A 25,034-nucleotide genomic window follows, 5' to 3' on the forward strand; every position below is an offset into this window, starting at 1 on the left:
CTGTACCGGAAACATACTTTCTGGGACTGCTTTCAGGGTATCACCCCTCATCAGACAGGCTATCGTGAATCCAGTGGCACAGCAAGCAAAAGACCCACATCTGGGCATACTCTTGGCAACTTGAGTCAAACATAGTAAATACAGTGGTAAGGGTAGGCCCAAAACTGGGGTCCATGTTCACGGCACCACTGAATTCAAGTTAGCCTGGCTGATGAGGGGGATGCCCCGAAATCAGTCCCAGAATGCTAGTTTTCCCACAGGGAGGACCTGGCTTCGCAGTTCGGGATGGATTGTTCCCATAAGGACTGATTATCATATGGGTGGGTCCAAACTGGGGTGGCATGTCGCCTTAAGTTGGCATGGTATGCCCAGACATGTGTCCCGTGCTCACTGCGCCACTGGATTCAAGCTAGCCTGGCTGATGAGGGCTGTTGCCCCTAAACCTGTCCCAGGATGCTTGTTTCCAGTCCAGGGAGGACCTGGCTTGGCAGTTTGGACTAGACTGTTGTCAAGATTGATTTGCATATGGCTGGGTCCAACCTATGATGGTGTGGTGAGCAAAAGAACAATGGATTTAATCCAGACAGGAGGATGAATATTCGCATTGTTCAGCATTCTGTCCATCATTTGTTCCTTTATCATTTAGAATCACTCAAAAGGCAACCCAATGTAATTTTACCCACATTTAAAAATAAATGCAGACAGGAAAATAAATGGCTATGTCTGTATTTTTTTTTGTAAAACAAATTCTGTAAAAATGGAAAACAGGAAGTCTTTATTATTGACTTTATCAGTCATGAGCAATAGAACTGCTTCCTAGATAGGACACTTCAACTCCCCAATCAAATGACTGTAAACATTTTTTTTAAAACAAAGCGGGGAAGCCAAAGCACAGTCATTATACTGCGTTTGACTTTTTTTTTGTGATTAAGCGACTTTAAAAAGAAACAGAACCAGGTGAGTTGCTCACAATTAAGCACTTAAGGAACAACCTGTGGTTTCTGGCACAGGTAAATTCCTAGTCAATCATGTACTATAATCCTTGCAAATCAGTATCGCGGGATCTCTTAAACTCTCTTGTTTTCAAATCTTGTTACATTAATTGTGGCAGGCAACTGTTGGCCTAGCTGCCCTCGGCAGATGCAAGGGGTCCCTGCAAGCAGTTGTCACTCTGCACAGCTGTGGTGGCCGCACGAGGGCTATGAGGGGCAGGCCGCCTGCAGCTCTACTTAGGTCACCATTACCTTGTATGTCTTGTATTTTTTTTCCCTAAGCGTGACGCGGCTCCATTAATAGCAAAGAAGAAAAAAACGCGTAAAGTGCAGCTCCTCGAGGAGCTGGCAGAGCCAGGAAGAGACAATACAAAGTGTGACAGCAGCAGAGGCGGCAAGAGGCTGAGGAGCGGCCCCCACCCCCTGTGTGTGTGTGCGTGGAGAGAGACCAGCCTGCAGAGCGGCTTCTTCGGCAAGGCTGCAAGAGCAGGCCAGGGCGGAGACGGAGGCCTGGAGGGAGCAGGCACAGAGCCTGCACACAGGCCGGCAGAGGGCCCGCGCAGGCACAACCCGTCCCAGGGACCCAGCGCACAACAGGCAAGCAACCTCTGCACAAAGACAGGCAGGCACGCACAGCCCCCCGGGAAAGAGGCCACGGTCCGGGCTCCAGGATGAAGAGCGAGGCGGCGCCACCCCCTGCGCCCCCCGAGGGCATGGAGTGCTTCACCAGCCCGGGCAAGGGCCGGGGGCTGCGGGCTCTGCGGCGGTTCAGGGTCGGGGAGCTGGTCTTCGCCTGCCCGGCCTACACCTATGTTCTGACAGACAACGAGCGGGGAAACCACTGCGACTACTGCTTCACCAGGTACCGGGGGAGGGGCGCGCGCCGCGGCGGCTGCTATGGGAGTGAGTGAGTGAGTGTGTGTGTGCGCGGCGCCTGCCATGTGTCTGCTGGCCCCGTCCCCGCAGCAGCAGCACCCGGCTCCAGCCGCAGACAGCGTGGCCCTGTCTGACGGCGTCAGCAGCCAGCGCTGTATCCGGGTGCAGGGCTTCCATGCCGCAGGAGGCAAACTCCTCCTCCCAGCACAGGCAAAGGCTTCTGCGGAAGGAGCTCCTCTCTCGCACATGCAGCCGTGCACAGCGAGTGACTAAGCACACCTGAGGCCAACACCCCTGACTCCACTCACACCACCACCCACCCCCTGTCCCGGGTACCCGTAGACACTGCTACATGAGCCCCCAAACAAACCACCCCACCCGATACCGGAAAGCCACCTGTCCTCCACTTGAACAGATCACTAAAAAGTAACTCCCCTCCCTGCTCTCTTAAAACCACCAGCTCTTGCATGACAGGCAATCCTAAAATTACCACTACTTCCACCGAACAGCTGATTCCCAGCTTCTTAAACCAACAGCCCCTTGCCGCTTTCATTCTCAGCATAAACTCTGCCCACCCTCCTTCTGAGCAGACTTGTGCTAAACTGAGCAGCTCTCACACCCCCTGAGATCTCAGCATCATCGTCTACTCCCAAAGCAATGCTGTCACTTTACCTATATTCAGCAGCCATCGCATAGCAGCATACTACTCTAACTTCTTTCACCAGTGGCTCCTCCTCCTTCACCCCATCTTAAAGATATGTTCTGTACAATGCATTTTAAAGAAGAAATTAATTACTTTTATTACAACCCTTGGATTTAGGGATCAGTCCAATTTATAATCTATGGCATTTTCTTTGAGTATCTATCTCTCTATTCTGTCCTTCCCACCAGTTGCCCTAAAACCAGGGATACAGGAATTTTGCAGCAATGGAAGACCAAATAATGCTGCAGGGTTGATTAAATTACGCATCAAGAAAAAGCAAATTAAGCAAGCACATTTTTGGGTATTTATTTATAAAATGAGTTTTATATAGCGCTGGCTAGACCCGAAGGTATCAGAGCGAGTTACATAAAGATCCCCAGAGTTTCAAAATTACATCAGTTACAAGTTACATAATATAGCAGTAAACATTTAAGTAGTATAGGGGACGCGGTTCATGGAGTGAAGAAAGGTAAGGGGGTAGGGAAAAGGAGTAGGGGGGAGATACGAAGGGAAAGTCTGCCCAAGGTCTGGCTGGGTAGGTGAGGGCCGAGGGGGAAGTCCATAGCCCATCTCCTCAATAGCTATCAGGTAGCTCCGCGGGCATCAACCAAATAGCTAAGTCTCCATGGAAAAACATTAAAGAAGACGATAAGAAAGGAGCATAGAGGGAGAAGTGGGAGGGTGGGAGGGGAATATGACAAAGAGACTAAGGAAAGTCTGCCCAAAGTCCGGTTGGATAGGTGACAGCCGAGGGTGAGAGCACAACCCATCTCCTCTTTAGCTATCCGGTAGTTCTACCGGGCATCGGTCAAATAGCTTAGTCCCCACGGTCACAGGAAAGATCCCAGAGTAAAAGTCCAGAAGGGTGAGCAGGAGCAAGGTCAGGTGAGGGCTGTGATCAAGATCAAGGTCGAAGGCAGGTTATATTGTCCAGGAGTAGTAGAGCATCATGAAGTGACCCACTGAGGCAGCCATCTTGAGGTCAGGCACAGGGATTGTGTCTTATGAAGTATAAAATCAGTCGGTCCCCAATATTCTCAATAACTCGAAATAAAAAGGGTTTGTGATCTATGCAGTGGTGCCCCGCAGACTCATTGATTGCAGCGTGCAGACCAGGAAGGTGATCGACTGACTACGGTTGCCCCAATTAAGTCCCGGCACTACAGGACTTTGTAAATTTGATTTTATAGATGCACGCTTCAGTCAAGCTAAACGCCTGAACACGACACCTTGCAGGGCGACACACCAGATCTATTCCTCTGGCAAGAAATTAACCGCCAGAACACGAAGAACAAGACTCATCCTTTACTTACTGAGATCTTCCGATCCCCAATTGATCATTTCAGATTGCTCACTCTTTGTTCTGAAGAAGATCTTAACTTACACAAAGATCGAAACGCCGTCGAACCTTACAACTGGAACTCCATCCCTTATGTATATTTAATTGGAGTTCCTTCATATTGTCAATGTGATGTTATGGTTTTTATTTCCCTTTTCACTTAGTCACAATTCCCAATTACGTGAGCACCTGAACGTATTTTTGACCTTCAATGTGTTTAAATGAAAATAAACCCTAATTGTATTCCTACAAACCTGTTCCCTCTTTGATCAAGTGTGAAACCTAATTTGGACGTACCCCTCCATACAAGGGCAAAATATATAGACACACAGTCTCTCTTTCTGGACCTAGTAAGGCCAACCCTCGACCATTGTACTCCCTAAACACTATGCAGTGGTTCGTCAAGAGGACAGGGCCCGTGTTCACGGGCCCTGTCCTCTTGCCGCACCACTGCATAGTTTTAAAAAGGGGGCAAGTGTGTCACTCCACCTCCAGCCACAACCGTATCTCAGAGGTAATGAGGGCAAGTGAGTAGAATAATGCGCAGCGATCACCCCAGGGGGGTTGGTCGGTAAATCAGGATGTGGGCCGAGGGTAGGGGGCCATCTCAGAAGGACAGAAACAGAGGTAATCAGCATCAGAAAGCATCATTGTTGGTCCCCGGAGCGATCCCACAGCTAGCTCCCTTGGCGCCATCTTGGCATCTTCGCTTGCAGGCAAAGTCATTGATTTATTCGTGAGAGAACAGCACATGAGTGGAAGGGTGATCGCCGTGCAGATTAAAGGTGCTCGGGCGCCAGTGTCTGCTAATTCTCCTGCCGAGGTCCCGATCTCCGCAAAGGGATTCGGCAGTGAGACAGATGCAGGTTCGGCTCATAGTCCCCTCCAGTCGCATCCGCACCGTACCGATTTTTCGGACCGGAAAACTCCTCGTTTAGGCAGTCTTCCTCCCATGGGGGCAGTTCGGCAGGGTAGTATTACTTCATTATTTTGTAATGTTTACACTTATCTTGCTTCACTATATCAAGAAGCAAAAGAAAGGTGATCGGTCGTCATTTGCAAATTTCCTTCCACTGTGCGGCAACAGGTGTCACTGCCTTTTTAGTAACTTTTGATCTGTTTGAGCTAGAAAGCTGTATTGTTATAATTTGCAGATTATGGCTAATGTGACAAATAGCATTTATGGCCTGAACCAAGATCAAATTCCCTTTCTGTACAGCTCTCTAAGCCACTGTCGGACATGGCATCAAGCAACCTAATCCTGGGGGAGTGTAATTGACCTGGTAATGCATAGATCCACACCACCGCTAGGGGGTACAATGGAAGCCTCGCCAGCTAAAGGCCTACAGGAATAGATATCCAGGTGGGAGCTTTTAGGCGTGTGAAGACTACAAAACAAACAAAAGAGGGAATACTCCTTTTACTGGACCCTTTATTTTCTCCATACCAGATTAGATATGTTTCTCTGCTCCAATCAATTGGCACCCGCGCTGGCAGGGGCAAAGTACCTGGGGCGTTCCATATCGGACCATAGTCCTCTCCTTTTGAGATTTGCCCCAACTCCCGACAAGGCCCCCATCCTATTATGGAAATTAGACCCCAACTTACTTGAAGACAACTGTTCCAGACAGCAGCTGTCAGATGCCATTTCGTCTTATTTTAAAAAGAACCAAGGAACAGCAAGCATCCGCCTTATAGACTGGGACGCATTTAAGGTGGTGGTGAGGGGACAATGTATGGGCCAAACGGTGGGTGCCACACGGGAGATTAATCAGGAAATCAGGTCACTGGAAGCCCAAATACTGACACTCCGTAGGAAATTTGGGAGAGAAGTGGATGCCAAAAAACGACTGTCGGACGCAAAAAGCAAATAGAATGAAACCTGGGAACGGTTGAGACTCCTAGATTTCCGAATTTACCAGGAGAGGCAGCACGTAAAAGGAGGGAAGGCTGGGAAATTACTAGCCTGGTTAATTCGGCCGGAAGGCAGCGGGTCCCCGATCCCCAGCATCCTAACACCTGAAGGACAGACGATTTTCCTCCCCCAACATTATCAATGATACATTCAGAGACTACTACGTTAAGCTATACGAGAGGCCAGGAGAGGTACTGGAAGAAACAATAGTGACTTACCTAGAAGGATTGGGATTACAAGGGGTAGATCAGGCCACACTGAAAAGCCTGGAGATGGTGGTCACCACACAGGAAATCAGTGCAGCAATCAAGGAAATGGCCAGAGGGAAAATGCGAGGGCCGGATGGTCTCCCGGCAGAATTTTATTATACTTAAGTAGCGCTTCTGACCTCACGACTTTAGAAAATGTACGCCGCTGCGTTACAAGCGGGTCGTCTCCAGTTTCCACTAGAGAAGCACTGGGGTTCCCAGTGCCCAAAATTAAATCAGACTTGGCGGGTACTGCGGTCCTCCGACCGCTGTCAATGCTGAATCTCGATTTCAAATTTCTTAGCAAGGTGTTGGCCTATAGGCTTCTGCCACACATGCAGCTACTGGAGCACATAGACCAAAAAGGGTGCATCACGGCGTGGCTTGGACGCCGGAGAAATGGCGGCGTAACTTTTTCCTCCTCCATGCGGCCGTAATTCAGTGAGCTGAAAAAGCTGCAATCCGACTCCGCTTTTTGACCGAGAGCGAGTGCCTGTCTGTCGGAGCATTGACACCAGCGATGGAGAAAGTCTGAGGCAAATTCGTCAAAGAAAACGGGCACAAATTGCCATTCTACCCTGATCGGAGAAACCTGCGCTGCACTGCGGAGCCCGCTTCCGGGAAACGTCCACGCGACCTCCCGGAGCTCCGGCCGAGCTACTATGCGCTGACAGGAATGCCCACACGATCAGAACCGCGGCTGAAGACTGGCGACCTGTGACATCTGGGCCGTGAGTAGACAGTAGACAGACCTCACAGATGAGGCGCCGGTAAATGTACTTGCGCGAATGCAATTAGGCGCGAAGAATTACAATAGAAAATGGCGGCTCCCCCGCACGTCTGAAACCGCGCCTGCACCATTCTGAACTCTAACGCCACGATCACTGTACCCATGCACACTGCCTGTGCATAACGCTATATCCAATTGCACAGATGTCAATGCTCATAGAGACTGGATTGTGTTGAATAATTGATCTGCATTACATTGCTGGAGTAACAGAACTGCATTGACTGGGCTAGAATTGAACCGACTGGGGTATTTTCGAGGCATTACTGGGGCAATTAAGAGGCTCTACTAAGTCATCAACTCTAAGGCATTATGGCTCTGTGATCTGCAACACCTCTGCGTAGATTAACACTGTAATGTTGTGAATAGTGCGAACTGACCCTTTATAGCAGCCACTTGCACTCGATATTTACAAGGAGTGAACACACACAATGTACAAAATGGCGGCTAATGTAATTGAGTGCGTATGGGGCGATCTGCTACAGTTATGCTGGTGATATGTGCACATTCCTCATTAGCGAAACGCTACTCACTATTCACAAGCCACACGAATAAACAGGAGGAAATATAAGGTGCTGCCCTGCGCTGTCATAAAACAACTCAGTTTTGGTGCTGTGAGGCTGGTGAGGCTGGTGTGCACCAGATCACTACCAGGACAGTTATAGATCAACAACTGCGTCATAGGTGAGCTCAGTGACGTACAGTGACAGCAGACGGCTACACGAAGCAAAATTGCACAAAACAAATTGACAATGGGAGACAAAGACAATGGTAAAAACTCGAAGCGCCTGAAATCTGACCCACCGACGCCAGTCAAAGGAAATAAGGTAATGGCAGAAGCTATGGAAACAATACTGAGCAGACTGGAAGAGGTCAGGGATTTAACCAAATCCACCAAAGAGGATGTTGTTGCAATCTGCCAGGACATCAAAGTCATTAATACGAGATTGACGGAGTCTGAGAGCAGGATAAGTAAATTGGAAGACTTTGAGAACAAAACATGTGGAGCCATCAAGAATCTCTCCCTGTGTTCGGATCATCTTGTGAGGAAAGTTGCGGAATTGGAAGATAGAAATAGAAGGGGGAACCTGAGAATGTTTGGTATGCCAGAAAAATCAGAGGAGTCCCATGGCTCTTGCATACCCTTCCTTGAGCAGTGGTTCACGCAAGCCACAAATCTAACCTTCACTCAGCCATTGGAGTTCGATAGAGCTCATAGAGTACCCGGACGGATTACCAAAGAGCAGAAGGGACCGAGAGCGATTGTATGCAAACCACTAAGATACCAACACACAGAGCAGATACTCACCTTCGTCCGTAAACATAACCATGTGCTATGGAGAGGCCACAAGATCTTCATCTCACAGGATTTTAGTAAGGAGACTATGGACATCAGGAAAGCGTTCCTTGCATTAAGGCCACAGCTGAAGACACTTGGTTACATGTATGGCTTTATAGGTCCGACGAAGTTTAAAGTAACAATACAAGGCGTGACCCATGTGTTCTCTGACCCGCGAAAACTGCGACAACACCTCTCCAGCCATGGAGATGGCAACATGGAGGTCTCCCCTCCAACTCAACAGGGAGCCTCATCATCCGGCCTAGGATGAGTTTCTTTTGTCTAACGGTGCTGTTAATCTACTGCTCCTAACTCCGCACATTGCACCTATTCTGGCCGAAACTGAGTAAGATTGTTTTTGACCGAATGTGGTCCATGGTTACTTGCCACGAATAGTTTTGTTCATTGATAGTTTGAAATATGCCCAGTCGACGACATATTATGTTCTGTTCTACTCTACGAGTTTCTTGTGCACTCTTGTGCACCTTCTTGTTTAGGATGCCACAATAACGCTCCTATGCCTTAAATAATGTTTTACGCTATATATAGCCTTAATAAGTGAGGCTTTAACTGTTATTCTGGTGTGCTTCGTTCCCGCATACACAATTAAGGTGATGACTCTCTACTGATTTCAATGTTAAGGCATTGCTGTTCTCGATGCCTTTATACCTGTTTCACTATCCCAGTTATCTGGGGTTGCAGCCCCAAGGACTAATAGTTATGAATAGGCTGTATGGAGGCGGTCTCGAGGTCGTCATTCCCGAGTCGCCATGTTTCTTTTCTACTATTGGGGAGGGAGGGGTGGGCTGTGGGAGAGGGAGGAGGGTGGAGGGAGGTTGGTAGGGGGAAGGGGTGGGATTGATTTCACTTTTTGTATTTTGTTCTGTTTTGTTGTTTTCTCTGCTTTGCATCACATCTTGCATCCTACTTTGCATCCACCGCATCACACTGCATACCGAAGTTTGCATTCTATCGTTCCGATTCCTGCATATTGTGCATATATTTCTAGCCCTGCAGTCAATGCAAGCTATGCTTCTGCCGATATTGACAAGTACCTAATGCTCTTTTTAGGGTCTAGGTCCTATGCCTATAGATGTGTTATGAGACAATATCAGACCTCCTATAATTGATGGCTTCTGTTATAGATACTCCAATAGGGACAACCACTATTGCCAACCTGAAAATACTATCATTAAATGTGAAAGGCCTTAACCAACCAGTTAAACGTCAGAAGATACTTGATTATTTACGTAGGCAACGTGGAGACATAGCCCTGTTACAGGAGACAAAATTGGACACGAAGCAATTTCACACACTACGCAATAAACACTACACTGAGGTAATAGGCTCTGAAGCAATCTCGAAGAAAAATGGGGTAGTGATGCTCATAGCTAAATCTGCAAACGTGGAGGTGATCTCCTCTACAACAGACACGAAGGGCAGGTGGGTTTCGGCGAAACTACTCAAAGATGACACTGAATTCTTCATCACGACAATTTATGCCCCTAATGCACATGACCCGTCCTTCTGGCTGGGCCTCACGAAACAAATCAACTCCATTCCAGATACGGCAGTTCATATCCTGGCAGGCGACTTCAATCTTCCGTTTGATCCGATAATAGATAGAGACTCCAAATGTGTCTTTCGCCCAGGTAAGGCCCACAAGGCGTTCATGACACTATGCAGTAGGTTTCATATGATTGACACATGGCGCTTATTACATCCTGATGGTAGAGACTACTCCTTTTATTCCCCACCTCATGACTCGTTCTCGAGAATTGACTACATACTCATATCTAAAAACGCGGTGGCCAGAGTTGAGGACTCGGACATTGCTCCCAGATTAGTCTCTGATCATTCCTGCATTTCCCTCACACTATCTAATGTCAAGCCAACTATTCGTCAGTCCATGTGGAGATTTAATGACACAATTCTCAACGACACAAAACACAAAGAAACCATTGACCACGCCATTACAGATTTCTTATTGACAAACAAAAAGGGGGACACTTCAGACACCATACGGTGGGAGGCGCTAAAATCCACCATACGGGGATTAATTATAAAAATGTCTCCTGCAATTAATAAGAATCGTACTGCGGCCTTGCTACAATTAGAAAAAGACATCTCAGAACTTCAACGCAGATACCTGAATGATAGAAACTCTGAGACTCTAACTGAACTGTCCAACCGAAAATACACCTATAGCAAACTTATAAGCGAGAAGGCAGGCGTCTGGCTAGATAGGAAGAAACGTTTTAAAATTTGTGATTCTAACAAAGCAGGGAAAGGGCTTGCGGCATATCTCAAATTTAAAATCCAGAAAAATGCAATTACTTCTCTGATAGATGAGAATGGCACTCCTAGCTCTGATCCCAATAACATCGCAAACATCTTCAAAGGCTTCTATGAGAAACTTTATGCCAAAAACATACACGTTGACAGAGAGAAAATGGAGATGTATCTCTCAAATTGTACACTTCCAACACTTACGCCTATAGAAAAGGAATCCTTAAACGCACCCCTATCTGAATCTGAGGTTATTACCGCGATCAAATCCCTCAAAAAGGGGAAAGCCCCTGGCCCAGATGGCTATACGGCATCATTTTGTAAGACTTTCGCTCATGTTCTTGCCACTCCACTGCTAGAGGTCTTCCAAGAAATTAGTAATACGGGAGAGGTTAAAGGCACCATGGCCGAAGCAGTAATTGCAGTAATACCTAAAGAGGGCAAGGACTCTAAACTCCCTAAAAACTACAGGCCCATTTCGCTGATAAACTTAGATTGCAAGCTCCTGGCATCGATTCTAGCTACACGCATCCAGAAGGTCTTGCCGTCCTTAATACACCCGTCACAAGCGGGATTCCTGAAAAACAGAGCGATAATACTAGAATTTTGGCTCACGTTATTGAAAAGGCGAGGCTCTTATCCACACCCACTGTGGCGATTACACTAGACGCTGAGAAAGCGTTCGACAAAGTGGACTGGACATACCTGAATGCGGTACTACATAAATTCGACCTGGGCCCCCTGTTTACTAAATTAGTCATGTCCCTCTATGCCTGTCCATCCGCTAGAGTGAGAGCTGGTGGCGCTTTTTCCTCCCCTTTCAACCTGGAGCAAGGTACTAGGCAAGGCTGCCCCTTGTCCCCGTCCTTGTTCCTCCTGGCAATCGAACCATTCCTGTATTATGTACGGGAAAACCCGGACATTGCTGGGATTCCATTCACAGACTGCACAATCAAACTCACGGCCTACGCCGATGATGTACTGGTCCTAAGTGAGAAGGCTGATAAAGCTATACCCGCCTTGCTCACTACAATTGAAGAATTCTCGAGTGTGTCTGGATACTCCCTAAACAAGGATAAAACAGAAGTGAAATTACTAAACAACCTGGGTGACAAAAGTATATTGGGTGACTCGGGACTTACCTGGCAACAGAAGAGTTTTAAGTATTTAGGTATGGAATTTGAGAGAGATTTGATCACCACCTTGAAAATCAATGAAGATATACTCTATAAGAAAATACAAAAACTGTTAGATGGTTGGTCGCCGAAATTCCTTTCATGGTGGGGTAGAGCAGAAACGCTAAAGATGATGATTAGCCCCCTGGTTAACTATATGGCATGTATGCTTCCCATGACCTTCACTGAGGATTTCCTGCACAAAATAGAGAAGACATTCAAGGACTTCTTGTGGAAAGGGAAGAAACCGAGAATTGCCATGAAAAAATTACAACTTCCAAAACTAAAAGGCGGTATAGGTTTACCCAACTTTAGAAACTACCAAGCCGCCTTTCTCTGCAAGCAAGGTGCTTCCTGGTTTACTGAAGACCCTAAATATACGCCTCTATGGATTAATATTGAGAAATCCATCATAGGCAAGGCCCCGCTCTCTGCAATACTTACAATGGACCTCTCACACCTTACGCACTCTAAATACACATCATGCTCAATACCAAGAGAGCACTTTTGCGATTGGATCAGCTCCACAAGACTGGTCTACAATTCCACAAATCAACCTCTGCATCCTTATGGCGCAACCCATTGATTAAGATAAACGGCTCGCCCCCCAAATGGGACCACTGGTCTGATAACGGTATTAACGTAATTTCAGATCTCTATGAGAATAACATGCCATTGCCCTTCTCGACCCTACAATCTAAACACTCACTATCACCAATTGACTTCTACGCCTTCCTAAAGTTAAAAGCGGCTCTGTCCACACGTACTTTCAAGCCAGCGATACCATGGCTAACGTCTATGCTTCCGCACTTCCAATCCTCCGGACATTTTGTCTCCAAAATATACAAACTACTTGCACCCTCACCTAACAAATCAATGAGGCGTAATGAGCTCAAATGGGAAACAGAAGCAAACAACACTGGTATAGACATAGACTGGGCCAGGATACATGCATCGGCACTCACACACAAGGTTTCACCGATACTGTCGCAAACTAAGTACATGATACTTAACAGGACATTCTGGACCCCACAGAGGCTACATAAGGCTGGCCTACGAGACACACCAACATGCTGGAACTGCTCTTTGGATGTTGGTGATCTCCCACACATGCTATTTAACTGCCCCATACTCCACACATATTGGTCCAAGATCTTTGATTATATTGGACACATACTTGGGATACATCCCACAAGGGAATTCTCTTATGTTATCCTGGGAGCCATAGACCCGAGACTGAAGGGAGACCATGACCGCCAGCTTCTAGATCTCTTACTAACACTAGCATGCAAGATGATCCTATGCCATTGGAAATCAGCGAAAGAGGTCTCTTTCAATGCTTGGAGGGAATGGCTGTCCTGCATTAGGGGCACTGACAACCCTGCCCTACACGCATCACCCTGGCAGGTCAGCAGCAACAAGTTGTGGTCCTCCTTGGACCAGGCTTCCTCCTCCTTCATCTTCGACCCTCCATAAGATACTGTCAGTTATTCCACGGGGTAGCTCCTACACAGAATGAGCATGATAACCAGAGTTGTAATGTGCAGGGATGACGAGGGCCTGAATGGCATTTCATGCCTGGCTATAGATGGATGCCTTCTACCGAATTGTATGCAATGATGATAATGTGATGCTGATTGTTTATTGTTCTCTAAATTGTTTTCACTTCTTCTTTTCTTTTCTTAAGAACGACACAATGAATATTGTCTTATTTGGTATGATGCTATACTTTCTTGTTTAATCTTTATTTACTCATGTATTGTTTATATGCTTCTACCCATGACTGATTTCGGCACTACTCCAATATATTTGTATGATTAATGATGCTTTACTGCTGCTCTAAATTTTGTTTTTGTTTAATAAAAAAATGATTTGAACACAAAAAAAAAAAAAAAAAGGGTGCATCACAACCCGGTTGACCTCTAACAACTTGAGAAGGCTGTCAAATGTTCTTTTTCACACGGGCCTGACGAAGTACCCAGATGCCGTGGTGATGACGGTAGATCTGGAAAAGGCCTTTGATTCACTACGATGGGACTTCTTGCTGCAGGTGAGGCGGAAAATGGGACTAGGGGATGAATGGTTGCGATGGTTCGCTTTTTGTACTCTGTCCAAATGGCAAGGGTGCGCACAGCAGGAGTGGTGTCTGTGCCTTGTTCCATTAATAGAGGGATTCACCAGGGCAGCCCACTGTCGCCACTGCTCTTCGCTCTGGCTATGGAGCCGCTTGCAGAACGCTTCAGACATGAGTGTAGGAACCAGGGAATAATACTGGATGGATCGATACATATAATATAATTATATGCAGACAATATTATATTATACATACAGGATGGAACACGGCATATTGAGAGTGATTCAAATTTTGGAGGAGTTTGCGGAGTTGTCTGGGCTCCGAGTTAACACTCAGAAGATCCACATATTTCCAGCAAGGCCCACACTTGCCAAACCGATAAACCTCCCAGCGGGACCCCCATGGACCCTGTGCTCCTTTAAATACCTAGGCATTCAGTTGTTCCATAGTGAGACAGACCACCTAGACAGCAACCTGGGCAGGGCCATTCGAGCACTAAAGGTAAATGTGTCCTTTTGGCGCCCCCTTAAACTCTCGGTTATGGCCAGAATAGCGCTTTCCAAAATGGTTATACTACTCAGGCTGCTATATTATTTTGTTAATCTTCCTGTGGTGATCCCAAGAGATGGTTTAGAGACATAGACTCCTTGTTGAGGGACCTGATCTGGGACAGTGGTCGAAATACAGTATCCCTCATGATCTTGTGACGACCCTTAACAATGAGGGGACTTGGTGCTCCGGATTTTGAAGCATACTATCCAGCGGCTCAGCTTCAGTGGCTGACCAATGGCTGGATGTGAGAGAGTTTGAGACACTGGCATAACCAGCACAATCCCCTCATGGAAAATTACTCCCTAGGATAATAAACCCCAAACACAAGATTGAAAATATGGGGGTGCTGCTAAATTAGCCTTGAAATGCTGGGATAGATGCATAAGGCACGCTGCAGACACACCCCTTTATGCTCCCGACCTACCAATAGTAGGACTATTTATTTATTTATTTATTGGGTGACGGTTCCCCCTTCACACAGTGCTAATTGAGAGAACGAGTGGTAGGGGGAGTGACAAAAGTCTGGGACTGCTACCAGGATGAAGAATTACTCCCCCTGCCAGAATTCCTGGAATATCATGAACTATCGCCAGGTCAGTTCTTAAATGACCACAATGTCCGGGGAACACTGACCACACTCTGGGGTAGAGACACACACAAACCCAATACACACACGGCCCTCCAGGCAGTGGTGACACTCGGATCAGTCAGACACCTGGTAAAATGGTTATATGTGGCAATAATGGCCCTGACGAAGATGCCCCTATCACACAGACAAGAGAAATGCGAGGACCTAGTTGGTAGGCCTCTGACTAGTGCAGAATGGAAGAAAGGCTTTGGAAGCCCAAAAAAGATCTCAAGGAATGCCAACTTTAAACTTGTACAGTTTAATATACTCCATATGACCTACCTCACACCACATAGGCTCAACATTATGTACGGAAAAGGAGATCAGAGATGCCCTAGATGCGCAGAACTAGATGCCCATTTTGCACTACTCCTGTGGAGTTGTACAGTGATGCAGACATACTGGCTAAAGATTATAGAGACCCTAAACGGAGTCTTTGCAAGCACTGTGAAATGCTGCCTGGAAGTTTGCCTGTTAGGACATTTTCCAAGCCCTAAAAGCAAAAGAATTGGGCACAGGTTTGTCACCTGGCCTTTCTTTTGGCGAAACAGCAAATTGCCCTCAGATGACATGCGAATGTGGGACCCAGAATGTCTGAATGGGAAAGTGATGTGTCGACTTGGGCTAGGGCTGACGAAAGGGACTAACACAAGAGGACAAAATTATCAAAAGGCGCAAACCCTTGGCTGAACCCATGGCGGAAATATTAAGGGCATGGAAAACTCGAGGATCAGGGGAAAATGAGAATCACATTGAGGATCCCCGGCCTGCAGTAGACGAAGAGACTGCCATCAGCCGGGCGCCAGACTAGCAGACCATCAGAAACCTGCAATACAAAAAGATAGTGCGCACCGGCTGCAGAGTTAACAGCCAAACAAAGTTTCCTAAAGTCTGAAGACACGCTGAAGCAGTCTTCCGCAGACTCAGAATTATTCCTTCTCCAGCTCAGCTGCTCCCACTTCTTACCTCAGCAGCACTTTTAAACCCAGATGCTAGCTATCCTGAGCAGCAAAACGGGAGCTCAACTACTGTTTCTTAAGAGCAGCGCAGCATAGACGCTGTATCTTTCCCTCAAAGAAGCACTAAATAGGGTAACCTGAACAGCGTTCCATGGAATTAGCTGCATTCTTCCTTAGAAGCAATGCATTGACTGCTCTCCCTCCTGAGCAGCAACCTGTAGACTCAGAAGGTCTCACTTCTGAACTGACCTGATTGCTCAGCAGCATTTCCTCCTGAGAAGGGTTCTGTAGGCTCAGCTTTATTCCCTTCTAAAGTTGCACACTTAGTCTCAGCTGCTTTCTCCTGAGCAGTACTACCTTGCCTCGCATGGCCTTCTGATCAGCAACCCCTAAGCTCTGCTTCTCTCCCACCTAAGTGGAAAGATGTATGCTCAGCAGTTCTGAACTGAAATTCATAGGTTCAGCAGCGGGCCTTCCTGAGAAGAGCTCTATAGGCTCAACTTTTCTGAACCGCTCTGCTTAACTCAAATGACCACTCCTGGATAGCAATCCCTAAGGTCGCTGCCTATCCTTCCCCTGAGCAGCAGTATGTCTAATAAGCGGCGACTCCTCCAGAGCAGCACTCTCTAGGCTCGGCCTATCACCAGAAGCGCTCCCAGGGCCCAGCTTCAACGAAGAACAACCCTCTTTTTGAAGAACACACATTGTTGCCAGGCTTCCTTCTCCAGAATAATTATACAATTTATACATTCTCGTTGAGGGGCGTTTTTTACATTGCATGCATTAGTATGGCATGTCCCTGACATTGTTTCCATGACAACTTCTTTAAAAAGCTAACTTAACTTGTCTGCTTGTGGGAAGAGAATATTCTTCTTTTTTTTTTTTTTTAATTAACAAAAAGGCTTTGCATTTTCTTTAAAAATCAGAACGAGGGTTCTTATTCGCACATGATACATGAACAGCACAATTGGCTTATACCCTATCTTCACAACCTGTGAATCCTTAAATTGGTGATACAGACCCATGCTGTGACATGGTTACTGTCATTGGAATGTAAAATAAGAAATGCAAGCCTGTGTACATTATATGTTGAACACTGACAGAAGATGCTGGCAAGGATCAGTTCAAACATGTTCACACAGCTGCAGTAAGGGGCAGGAGCATAGAGGTGGGTCAAACTGGCAGTCTAGCCGGGTTTAATTTGTAGACCCCAGACCATGGGTGCTTCAATACACTGATACTAATGCGGGCCATGGGTGCCACAATCACCCTACCCAAAAGTCTGTCTCTTATCCAGATCATCTACACTGGTTCCCTGCATTTCTGTTGCTTCATTCCTGAAGGAAGCAACACTAATGCTGCAGCCTAGTTCAATATTTTAGATTGAAGGGTGATTGGAACAAAGCTCAATCGTGCTCTGTACTATGCCCTAGGGAAGCCTGGCATGCAAGCAGCAGTGGGAGAAAACTGCTGCGTGTTGTATGACTTCTCCATTCACCACTCTGCTAAACCACCACCGCCACTTGAATCAGCGTCTGCTCAAATAAGTTTTTTGTTGTGACCATCTTAGTTCTGATTTTAGCAGTTGACCAAATTCTTGGCTGTATCTTTACATACAATCCACATCGCTGCTTCTGTTGGAACTTTGATGGGAACTAAGTTCACATTCAGTTAACATAAAGTATAATCAGAGGCAAAATTAGCTTATGATGTTAAAGTTCTTAAGGAAGAGAGAGAGGATGGGTATAGTTTAATCATAATACATGTGGTGACATAAGCGGGGAGAAGGGACATATTAATAGCATAAAGTCTCATCAAGTTTGTTGTTTTTCAGTATAGATCATACTCGCTGCTCAATGCAAAGGGCCCTTCTCAGATTGCTGACTTTGGGAATGTTGTGGTGGAGTGCTTTGGAAGTTATAAGGCTGTTTGAGAAAGGCATGAAGTCGCAATGGGTAGCTAATGTAGAGAGATGAGAACGGGTAAATATGTTGCAGTTTTGAAGAACCTGGGATCAGCTGCATAGTCTTGTGCTAAAATGCTATCATGGGGACGAGTCTTGATTTAGGTAGGCTATACAGGACTTGGTGGCCATAACCTAACCTGAACGTTACCTAAATCGGAGTGCAGAGGCCACTCATGGCTGAAGCGTTTTATGTGCCTGAGTAAATACACTTGATTGTGAGATCCTTTACCCAGAATCTTGCACGTGGAAGCCTAGATGAAGTCTGTTCTTGATTATGAAGATGAGGGTTGTGGTGAAGAATATTAATCCGTCATATCTCAGTTGATATGAGGGATGAGAACCAGGTGTGAATGTGGCGAGTCGCGGGTGAAACAGATAGGAGGAGAAACACGTATTTGTGGGATTCAGTTTGAGATGTGGTGAGACATCAGTACATGAATTTATTTCAGATGATTCATATGAACAATCATATCTTTTTCTTATGAGGCAGGACTTCTTGGTTTTATCTGGCATGTATTTGCCATTCCTGCTCTTTAAACCAACTACAAAGAAACTAGTTTGAAAAGTAGACCGATTTAGGTGGAACCATACATTAGTATGACAATCGAGGTCCTAACTCTCAAAAGCAGTAGTTCCAGTTCAATTTTGTTAGGAATTGTTTTCAGAGTCTTCAGTCCATGCATAAAATGATGTGGGGAGCAAAAGACCTAGCCCATTTTAAAGTCTGCTGGTGTTTCACTTTGCTCATTAGGACACGCAGTAGAAGGCTCTTTCCTTTGAACGGTGCCTGCAACCTGTGTATGAAGCTTGAGGCATTGGACATGTGTGCTTGAATGAAAATGCCTGTTTTGAAGATAGATGTATTAAACATACTTTACCAGGATAAAATTAAGCCTAAAGATTAATGTCCCCGATGAGGTTTAGAGACCAAGTTCAATAGCAGCACCTTGTACTTCACATAAGCAGGTCTGAAATCTAGACTCCTCCCTTCCCCTTCATATCCAAGAAACTCAGATGGGAATCTACAGCTTTGGCCTACCCTCACCACCGAGATTCCCTAACCTCCGATTGACCGCGATGAAGCCCTGAAAATGAACTTCTTGACAACAACAGTAATAATGTTGAGTCGCACCTCTGTCCAAAGAAATAAAGATATTCTTCACACAGTAAAGATACTCAGCATTCACATTTTTGCTCTGTAACCACTTGCTTTTCACACAAGCATTTTACCTCCAAACTGCCGAGGCATTCACTACCATCCATGATGTCTTCAGCTACTTCCAGCACATGATTAAATGAATGTGTAACACACATTCGTGGACATTTCCTCAAAAACATCAACAGTAGCTCCACAAGCCCCACTTCAAACCAGGTTGCCCCTTACAATAACCAACCCTAAACACTAAGGGGCCTATTAGGATGGTGGACGGACCTGCGTCTGTCCGCCACCCCCGAGGTGGAGGGAACGTCCCTCCATGCATATTAGGATGTGACCGCCACCCTGGCGGTCACATACCCTATGTTTAACATTGCGGCGGGTGCTGCTTGAAGCAGCGCCCGCCGCAAGGTTAAAAGTGCATGCTTTGCATATGCATGCACAAAGCGTCAGGCATCGCGCGGTGGCTGCCGCTTTGTGCATGCATATGCAGGGGGGTACCATAGGTACCCCCCATGTGCACCTCCAACACCCTGGGGGCTCGCAACGTGCCCCCAAAAACAAAAGACCACATGCTTTTCCACGGCGGAAAAGCCGCCGCGGAAAAGCATGTCTTCTCCCCCATCCTAATATGGCTGGCGGTGTCTGATGGACACCGCCACCATATCAGAGCTTTTCCGCCGTGGTCGGAAGGCGACAGCGGCGGGTGGTCTTCCTGACCCACCAGCCATCCTAATCTGGCGGTGGGTCTTTGGAGCCTCCGCAGCGGTGAATCCGCATCCTCCGGGCCGGCGGTGGCTTCCGCCAGCCCGGAGGATGCGGATTCACCGCGATCCTAATCGGCCTGTAATTCCCCTTCGAAATCATCTCATCATGCTCTTTCATCCAAATCGCTAAATGGAGTTCATAAAAACCTTTTATCCTACCTTTCTCCACCCTGCTAGCCAAGGCCACACTATCATTTTTTATAGACCTGTGCACGTAGAGATGCCCACCCACCCCATCCTAAACATGCTAAGGTAACTCCGCTGCTCAAATAGTTAACCCTGAGTCTGTCAGACCTCAATAGTGTCCACATTGTGCCCGCTTACCTTGCCTTTCCTCTGCAGTGTCCTAGAGACATCTGACAACCACAAGCTATGGCTCATGATAAAATTCGTTCTGATGTTTTTTGCTAATTTTAGTCAAAGCAGATCCCACCTTTTTTTAAATCCCCCACACTGTTACTGTATAGTGTCTATTAAGGTTTTGTTACGGAGGCACCAGATTGATAATATGAGAATTAGTCCTACATTCAGAAAAAAATAGTTGATTCAATATTTTGTTCAAATGTATTCTTCTCTTTGTTATTTTATATAAGTGCAAAAGAACAAAGGTGAGCATAGTAAAAAAAACAGCTACACACAGCCAACATGTTTCATGATTACACTTTAGCGTTTCCATGACTATAGTTCTCCATTTACTACATATTTTGTTTATATCCTCTGCAAATGGTAATCTTCGTGTAATTTATCACATGCGTGCTCGGCAAAATGTAGGCTGGAAAGCTTGAAAATGTTGCCAAGAAATTCATTTGAAAAATGATATGTGTTTGGCCAATCTTACTATGGAATGGCATCTGGTCCAAAATATGCAAGACTTCTAGAGCTGTAAACATTACACAAACATTATTTTTTGTCTAGAATAGACTTTTTTATTTACACCAACCATTTTATGTGAACGTTTTTCAACCTCTCTAGACACTTGTTGGACCTGCTCTTCCCCCAATGTTGACTTGTTTCATATGTTGTTCTTTTGGCCATTAGTACATACTTTTTGGAAACAAGTATGGTCACAAGTTAATTTGATATACAATATTACATTCCCTTTTTAGGTCTCGCCTGGTGATGCAGCACGAAAGCGCTGTCGCCAGTGAGCTCTATTGTTATCGACTTGCCTGCCAAGTGGTACAGACCGGGGCACGCGCCGATTGTGGTCTGTGGACACGCTTCGCAGACGCTCTTACACACACACACACACACAGCCAGCCCCCTCCTGCTTTCGCTGACGCGCTTCTCAGACGCGCTTGCGCAGACATGCTTACACACACACAGCCAGTCCCCTCCTGCTTTCGCTTCGTGTTAATTAGGCCACACACACAGCCCCCCGCTTTCGCTTTCCCTTGGTGCACGTTAATTTAGGCTCGCATGCAGTAAGGGCGCGCGCACACACACAGCCAGCCCCCCCCCTGCATTCGCTTCGCGTTAATTAGGCCACACACACACACACACTCACCCCCCCTGCTTTTGCTTTCTCTGGGGGGGTGCGCGCGCACACACACACACACACACACACCCTCCATCCCCCTGCTTTCGCTCGTTTCAGCCCACGCTCTCCGACTCGGCCCGCTCTCACCTGTTGTGCTCCATCAGCGCCATTGGGTGACACAGCCTGTCTGTTTCGCTGTGTCAGTGGACCGCAGGCGGCCGGGGGCAGCGGAACGGCAGAGGCTGTGACTGGGTAGAACGGGGAGAGTCGAGTCCGCCTCTGCAGGAGCAGCTGCAGCGCATCCGGCACCAGAAGCTACCCAGGACGTGTGTGCGCCACTTCCTGTAGTGCTCTCCGCCCGGCTCTACCGGTACAGTGGATGCTGCACTTGTTTTTAGCTCGGGAGTGGGACGCAGACAGCGGGCCCTGGGTGAAGGTATGTGAGGCAGCTGTCGTGTGGCACGCAGGGTGGGGTCGGCAGCCGGAGAGCAGCTCACACCGTCCCGGGACCCCGAGCGCGCACCCACCGCCCGTCCACCTCGTGTGCAAAAATTATTTGAGCAATCAAAGCATGGTTTGTCCCAGGGCCGGCACGATGAACCTAGGAGGCAGCGGCTAGAGAGGGCTTTACTCCAGTGCGCATGCATGCTCCAGGCTGCGGTTGGCACGCTTGCTGCAAATCAAACCCTGGAAACATTCCCTCGGTCTGTAGCAATAATAAACCAGGCAAACAGTGCCCGACTGCTGAATTTGGAGGATGTTTCTCCGCTCATAATTGAAGCCAAATTTCGAGCCGCCGGAGCTGAGCGGGGGCCGGGCCTGCGTGGTCCTGTGATGCCTGGCTCCGTCCCAGGAATCCCTGGATGGCACGATTCTTCCAGAGTCCTTGCATCAGCCGACAGCGTTTAACTCTCCGCGGCTTCCCGCCAGCGCCTCAGAGTGCCTGGAGCTCCGGACTTTTAACCCCCCCAAGGCACACCCACGCGAGAGGAAGCGGCCCACAAGGAGACCAGGCCAGCTACCATCCCGGAGTCCCAGCACGCAAGTCTCCCCTCCCCCTCGCCACTCATGGTGGGTTCTTTTTTTCAGTAGACCGATGGCGTTAGTTAATAGGGACCACTTCAGAAATAGGGTGGTCTATTGACTCAGCCAGATGTTCTTCCAAAGTTGTGTCCATGGCAGTCCAGAGCAGCTGCGCGCCTATCTCATGGATGGAGTCAGGACCTGGATGTAGGAAGCAAGGCTTAGTTTGTAAACAACAAATAATACTGAATTCTGGGGGCCACAGTTACTCTTCTCAGGTGCCCCATCACGGGTGCTGCCCATTGTTTGGGTTGTTCAATAATAAAGCTGTCTTTTCTAGATTTGACTCCATTCCTCATTTTCTTCGATCGGCTACATCTTTATTTTATCACTCTTTTCATCCCTGCTTTCACCCTTCGTCACTGTTTTCCTGTCTTTCTCTTCCTGCTCCTTTTACCCCTGTCCACCTTTTGATGTGTGTCAAAGTCCAAGACAGAACAATAGGACACGTTCCCCAAAAACGAGTGTTGGTGTTCGCCATCTATACCACCGGCACAAATAAAGCAATTTTCACACAGTAGGCTTCACCACCTCCTGGTGGCTGACTGAAGTCACATCTTCACATCAAAAAGCGATGGATAGAATTGTTTAAGCCAAGGCTTTTTACCCACTGGAGATGTCTGTGGGAAACAATACATTGCGGTAAGCTCTTCTTTGCAGGCAGCGAAGGGAACAGACTGTATAGACATTAATTTGGGCCCTCCCAAGGTACAAGGCCTCAGTTCTCGTAGTTTTGCCAGCAGGTGTGATGGGGAGAAAGCCTCCAAGATAAGTGTTAAAAACTTTCACCAGTCTGCCTACTGTGGCACTGGTATATGGTGAAAGTTCAAACAACACTGCTCCATGAGTGAGTCCTAGGACATTTGCTTGTGTGTGCTGGTGACTGGAACACTAGAATGGACTAGACTAGAACAATAGATTCCTTCACAGCAAACACAACGGGTTGTCTCCAAAGGCAAATCGAAGTAATTATTCTAGAGCTAAGATTTTGATATTTATTTGGTAATCTGTAAAAACTATAGATAACATCTAATTTTAAAATGTAATGTATAATTAATTGGTGAATTACTTGTTAATAATGCTCTATATTTAGAGCATTGTTTGTATGCAATGCAGATGTATAAAACTCCACTTGACGTTCAAAATAGCAAATTAGCAGTTATATATGTTTTTTTATTTTATATGCTGTTTTGGGGTACTTAGCTTGAAGCATATGTTTTTTTCAAGCATGGAAAAACATGTTTATTAAATATAGTATGTTGAATACTAGACTATATTGTTTGGTTGCCTGCTGTAAAAAGTAGAGAATAGTAATTATTTAGTTAAGAATGCTGGATCTGGAAAAACCAGCCTGAATAAAAGACATTGTCATTTACAATGCCAATAGCTCAAACTTTAATAATGCGAGACCTATTGCATTGTAAATGCTTGTTCTGTTACTCATATCTTTTTGGGTAGTCTTTCATCTATCTAGAATGGGGTCCCTTTAAATGTTAAGATTATCGATTTGCTATTAGTGATTGCATTTCAACAAATTACTGCCAACTGGAAAGACTTTTCGAAGATTTCATATAGAGCTTGGTGGTACACTGTTTGCCACAATCATAGGTTAGACACTGCCTTTGTATACCCACCTCAAATGGCAAAAAAACGTATTAACTTGTGGTCCCTGGTTACAACAATAATTGACGGTAGTGCCAAGAAATATTCTTTCCCAAAACCGTCTCAACCGGAGGTTCCCAAACCACCCTGACTTCCCTAGTAGTTCCATTATTTATTTATTTATTTTCTTTCATATTTTCTATATTGCATATATGTTTCATTCAATGTGCACTGTTCCCTTCTATAATTTGCCTATGTATTATTAGTCCTTCTAAAAAACAAGATTGGAATGTGATGCTACATTATTTATAACATATACTCTGTATGGTCATTTATTATTTGAACTTAAAAAAAATGATATGTCCTAGATTTGAGAGGTTAGCCCTGTAACATACAAAGGACCAAAAATACAGCATAATTCTTAAAAACAGAAAAGGGTCCACCTTGGCTTGGTTTGCAATACTATTGTCTTCTTAGATGAAGTACATTTAGCTGAAGTGACGTGGCCTGCGGTCTCGGAACAGCCAGCGCCTGTGTGAGCCTTGCAACTATTAATAGCTTGAGTGCTGCCCTCCATTTTATAGTATTAAGAACAACTGCAGTTGTAGATTGTATACAATGATATCCATCATCTGCAATTTAACTTTTACCAGTCATTACAAAGGAATAAGAGTGTATGAAAGTCAGCTGTAAGAAAGCACGTCATGATGATTCATGGAATTCAGTGAACAATGTAATCGAAATGCTAGACTCTGTGATGTTTTAGTCCAAGACTCCTCCTCCTTTGAACAGCCTGAATGTAATACGAGTACATTCGCATGGTATTTCTTTGTATTGTAACAAAAATACTGTGGCATGGACTGACCCTATTGTAATATAAGTGCACTGGCAGACCTGACCTTTGTGTTGCTCTTCATGAATAAAATTCAGTGTCAGACGATGAGCTAGCTTAATGGGTGGCTACTCATCAAATTGTTTATATCTGTATCGTGTGAATTTACACTAAGAAGATCCACCAGGCTTTTATGAAATTTCTTTTGAGTAATTTGAATCCTCAACAGAATTATGGTGTCCGGCATTGAATAATGCTGTTAATGTTTATTT

At 46.2% G+C, this 25,034-nt stretch overlaps 1 protein-coding gene across 1 annotated transcript in view; it reads left to right on the forward strand.

The window, feature by feature from the left end:
* Positions 1-1,358: 1,358 nt before the first annotated feature.
* The window catches only part of SMYD2 (SET and MYND domain containing 2), a 234,431-nt gene continuing 210,755 nt past the window's right edge, over positions 1,359-25,034 (forward strand). Inside the window, exon 1 of the mRNA XM_078649777.1 lies at positions 1,359-1,854. Within this exon, the coding sequence (XP_078505903.1) occupies positions 1,664-1,854 (191 nt within the window). The 5' untranslated portion in view covers positions 1,359-1,663. The remainder of the gene's footprint in view (positions 1,855-25,034) is intronic.

This window comes from Lissotriton helveticus, chromosome 6 (genome assembly GCF_964261635.1).
Source record: "Lissotriton helveticus chromosome 6, aLisHel1.1, whole genome shotgun sequence".
In the NCBI taxonomy this organism is placed as follows: domain Eukaryota; kingdom Metazoa; phylum Chordata; class Amphibia; order Caudata; family Salamandridae; genus Lissotriton; species Lissotriton helveticus.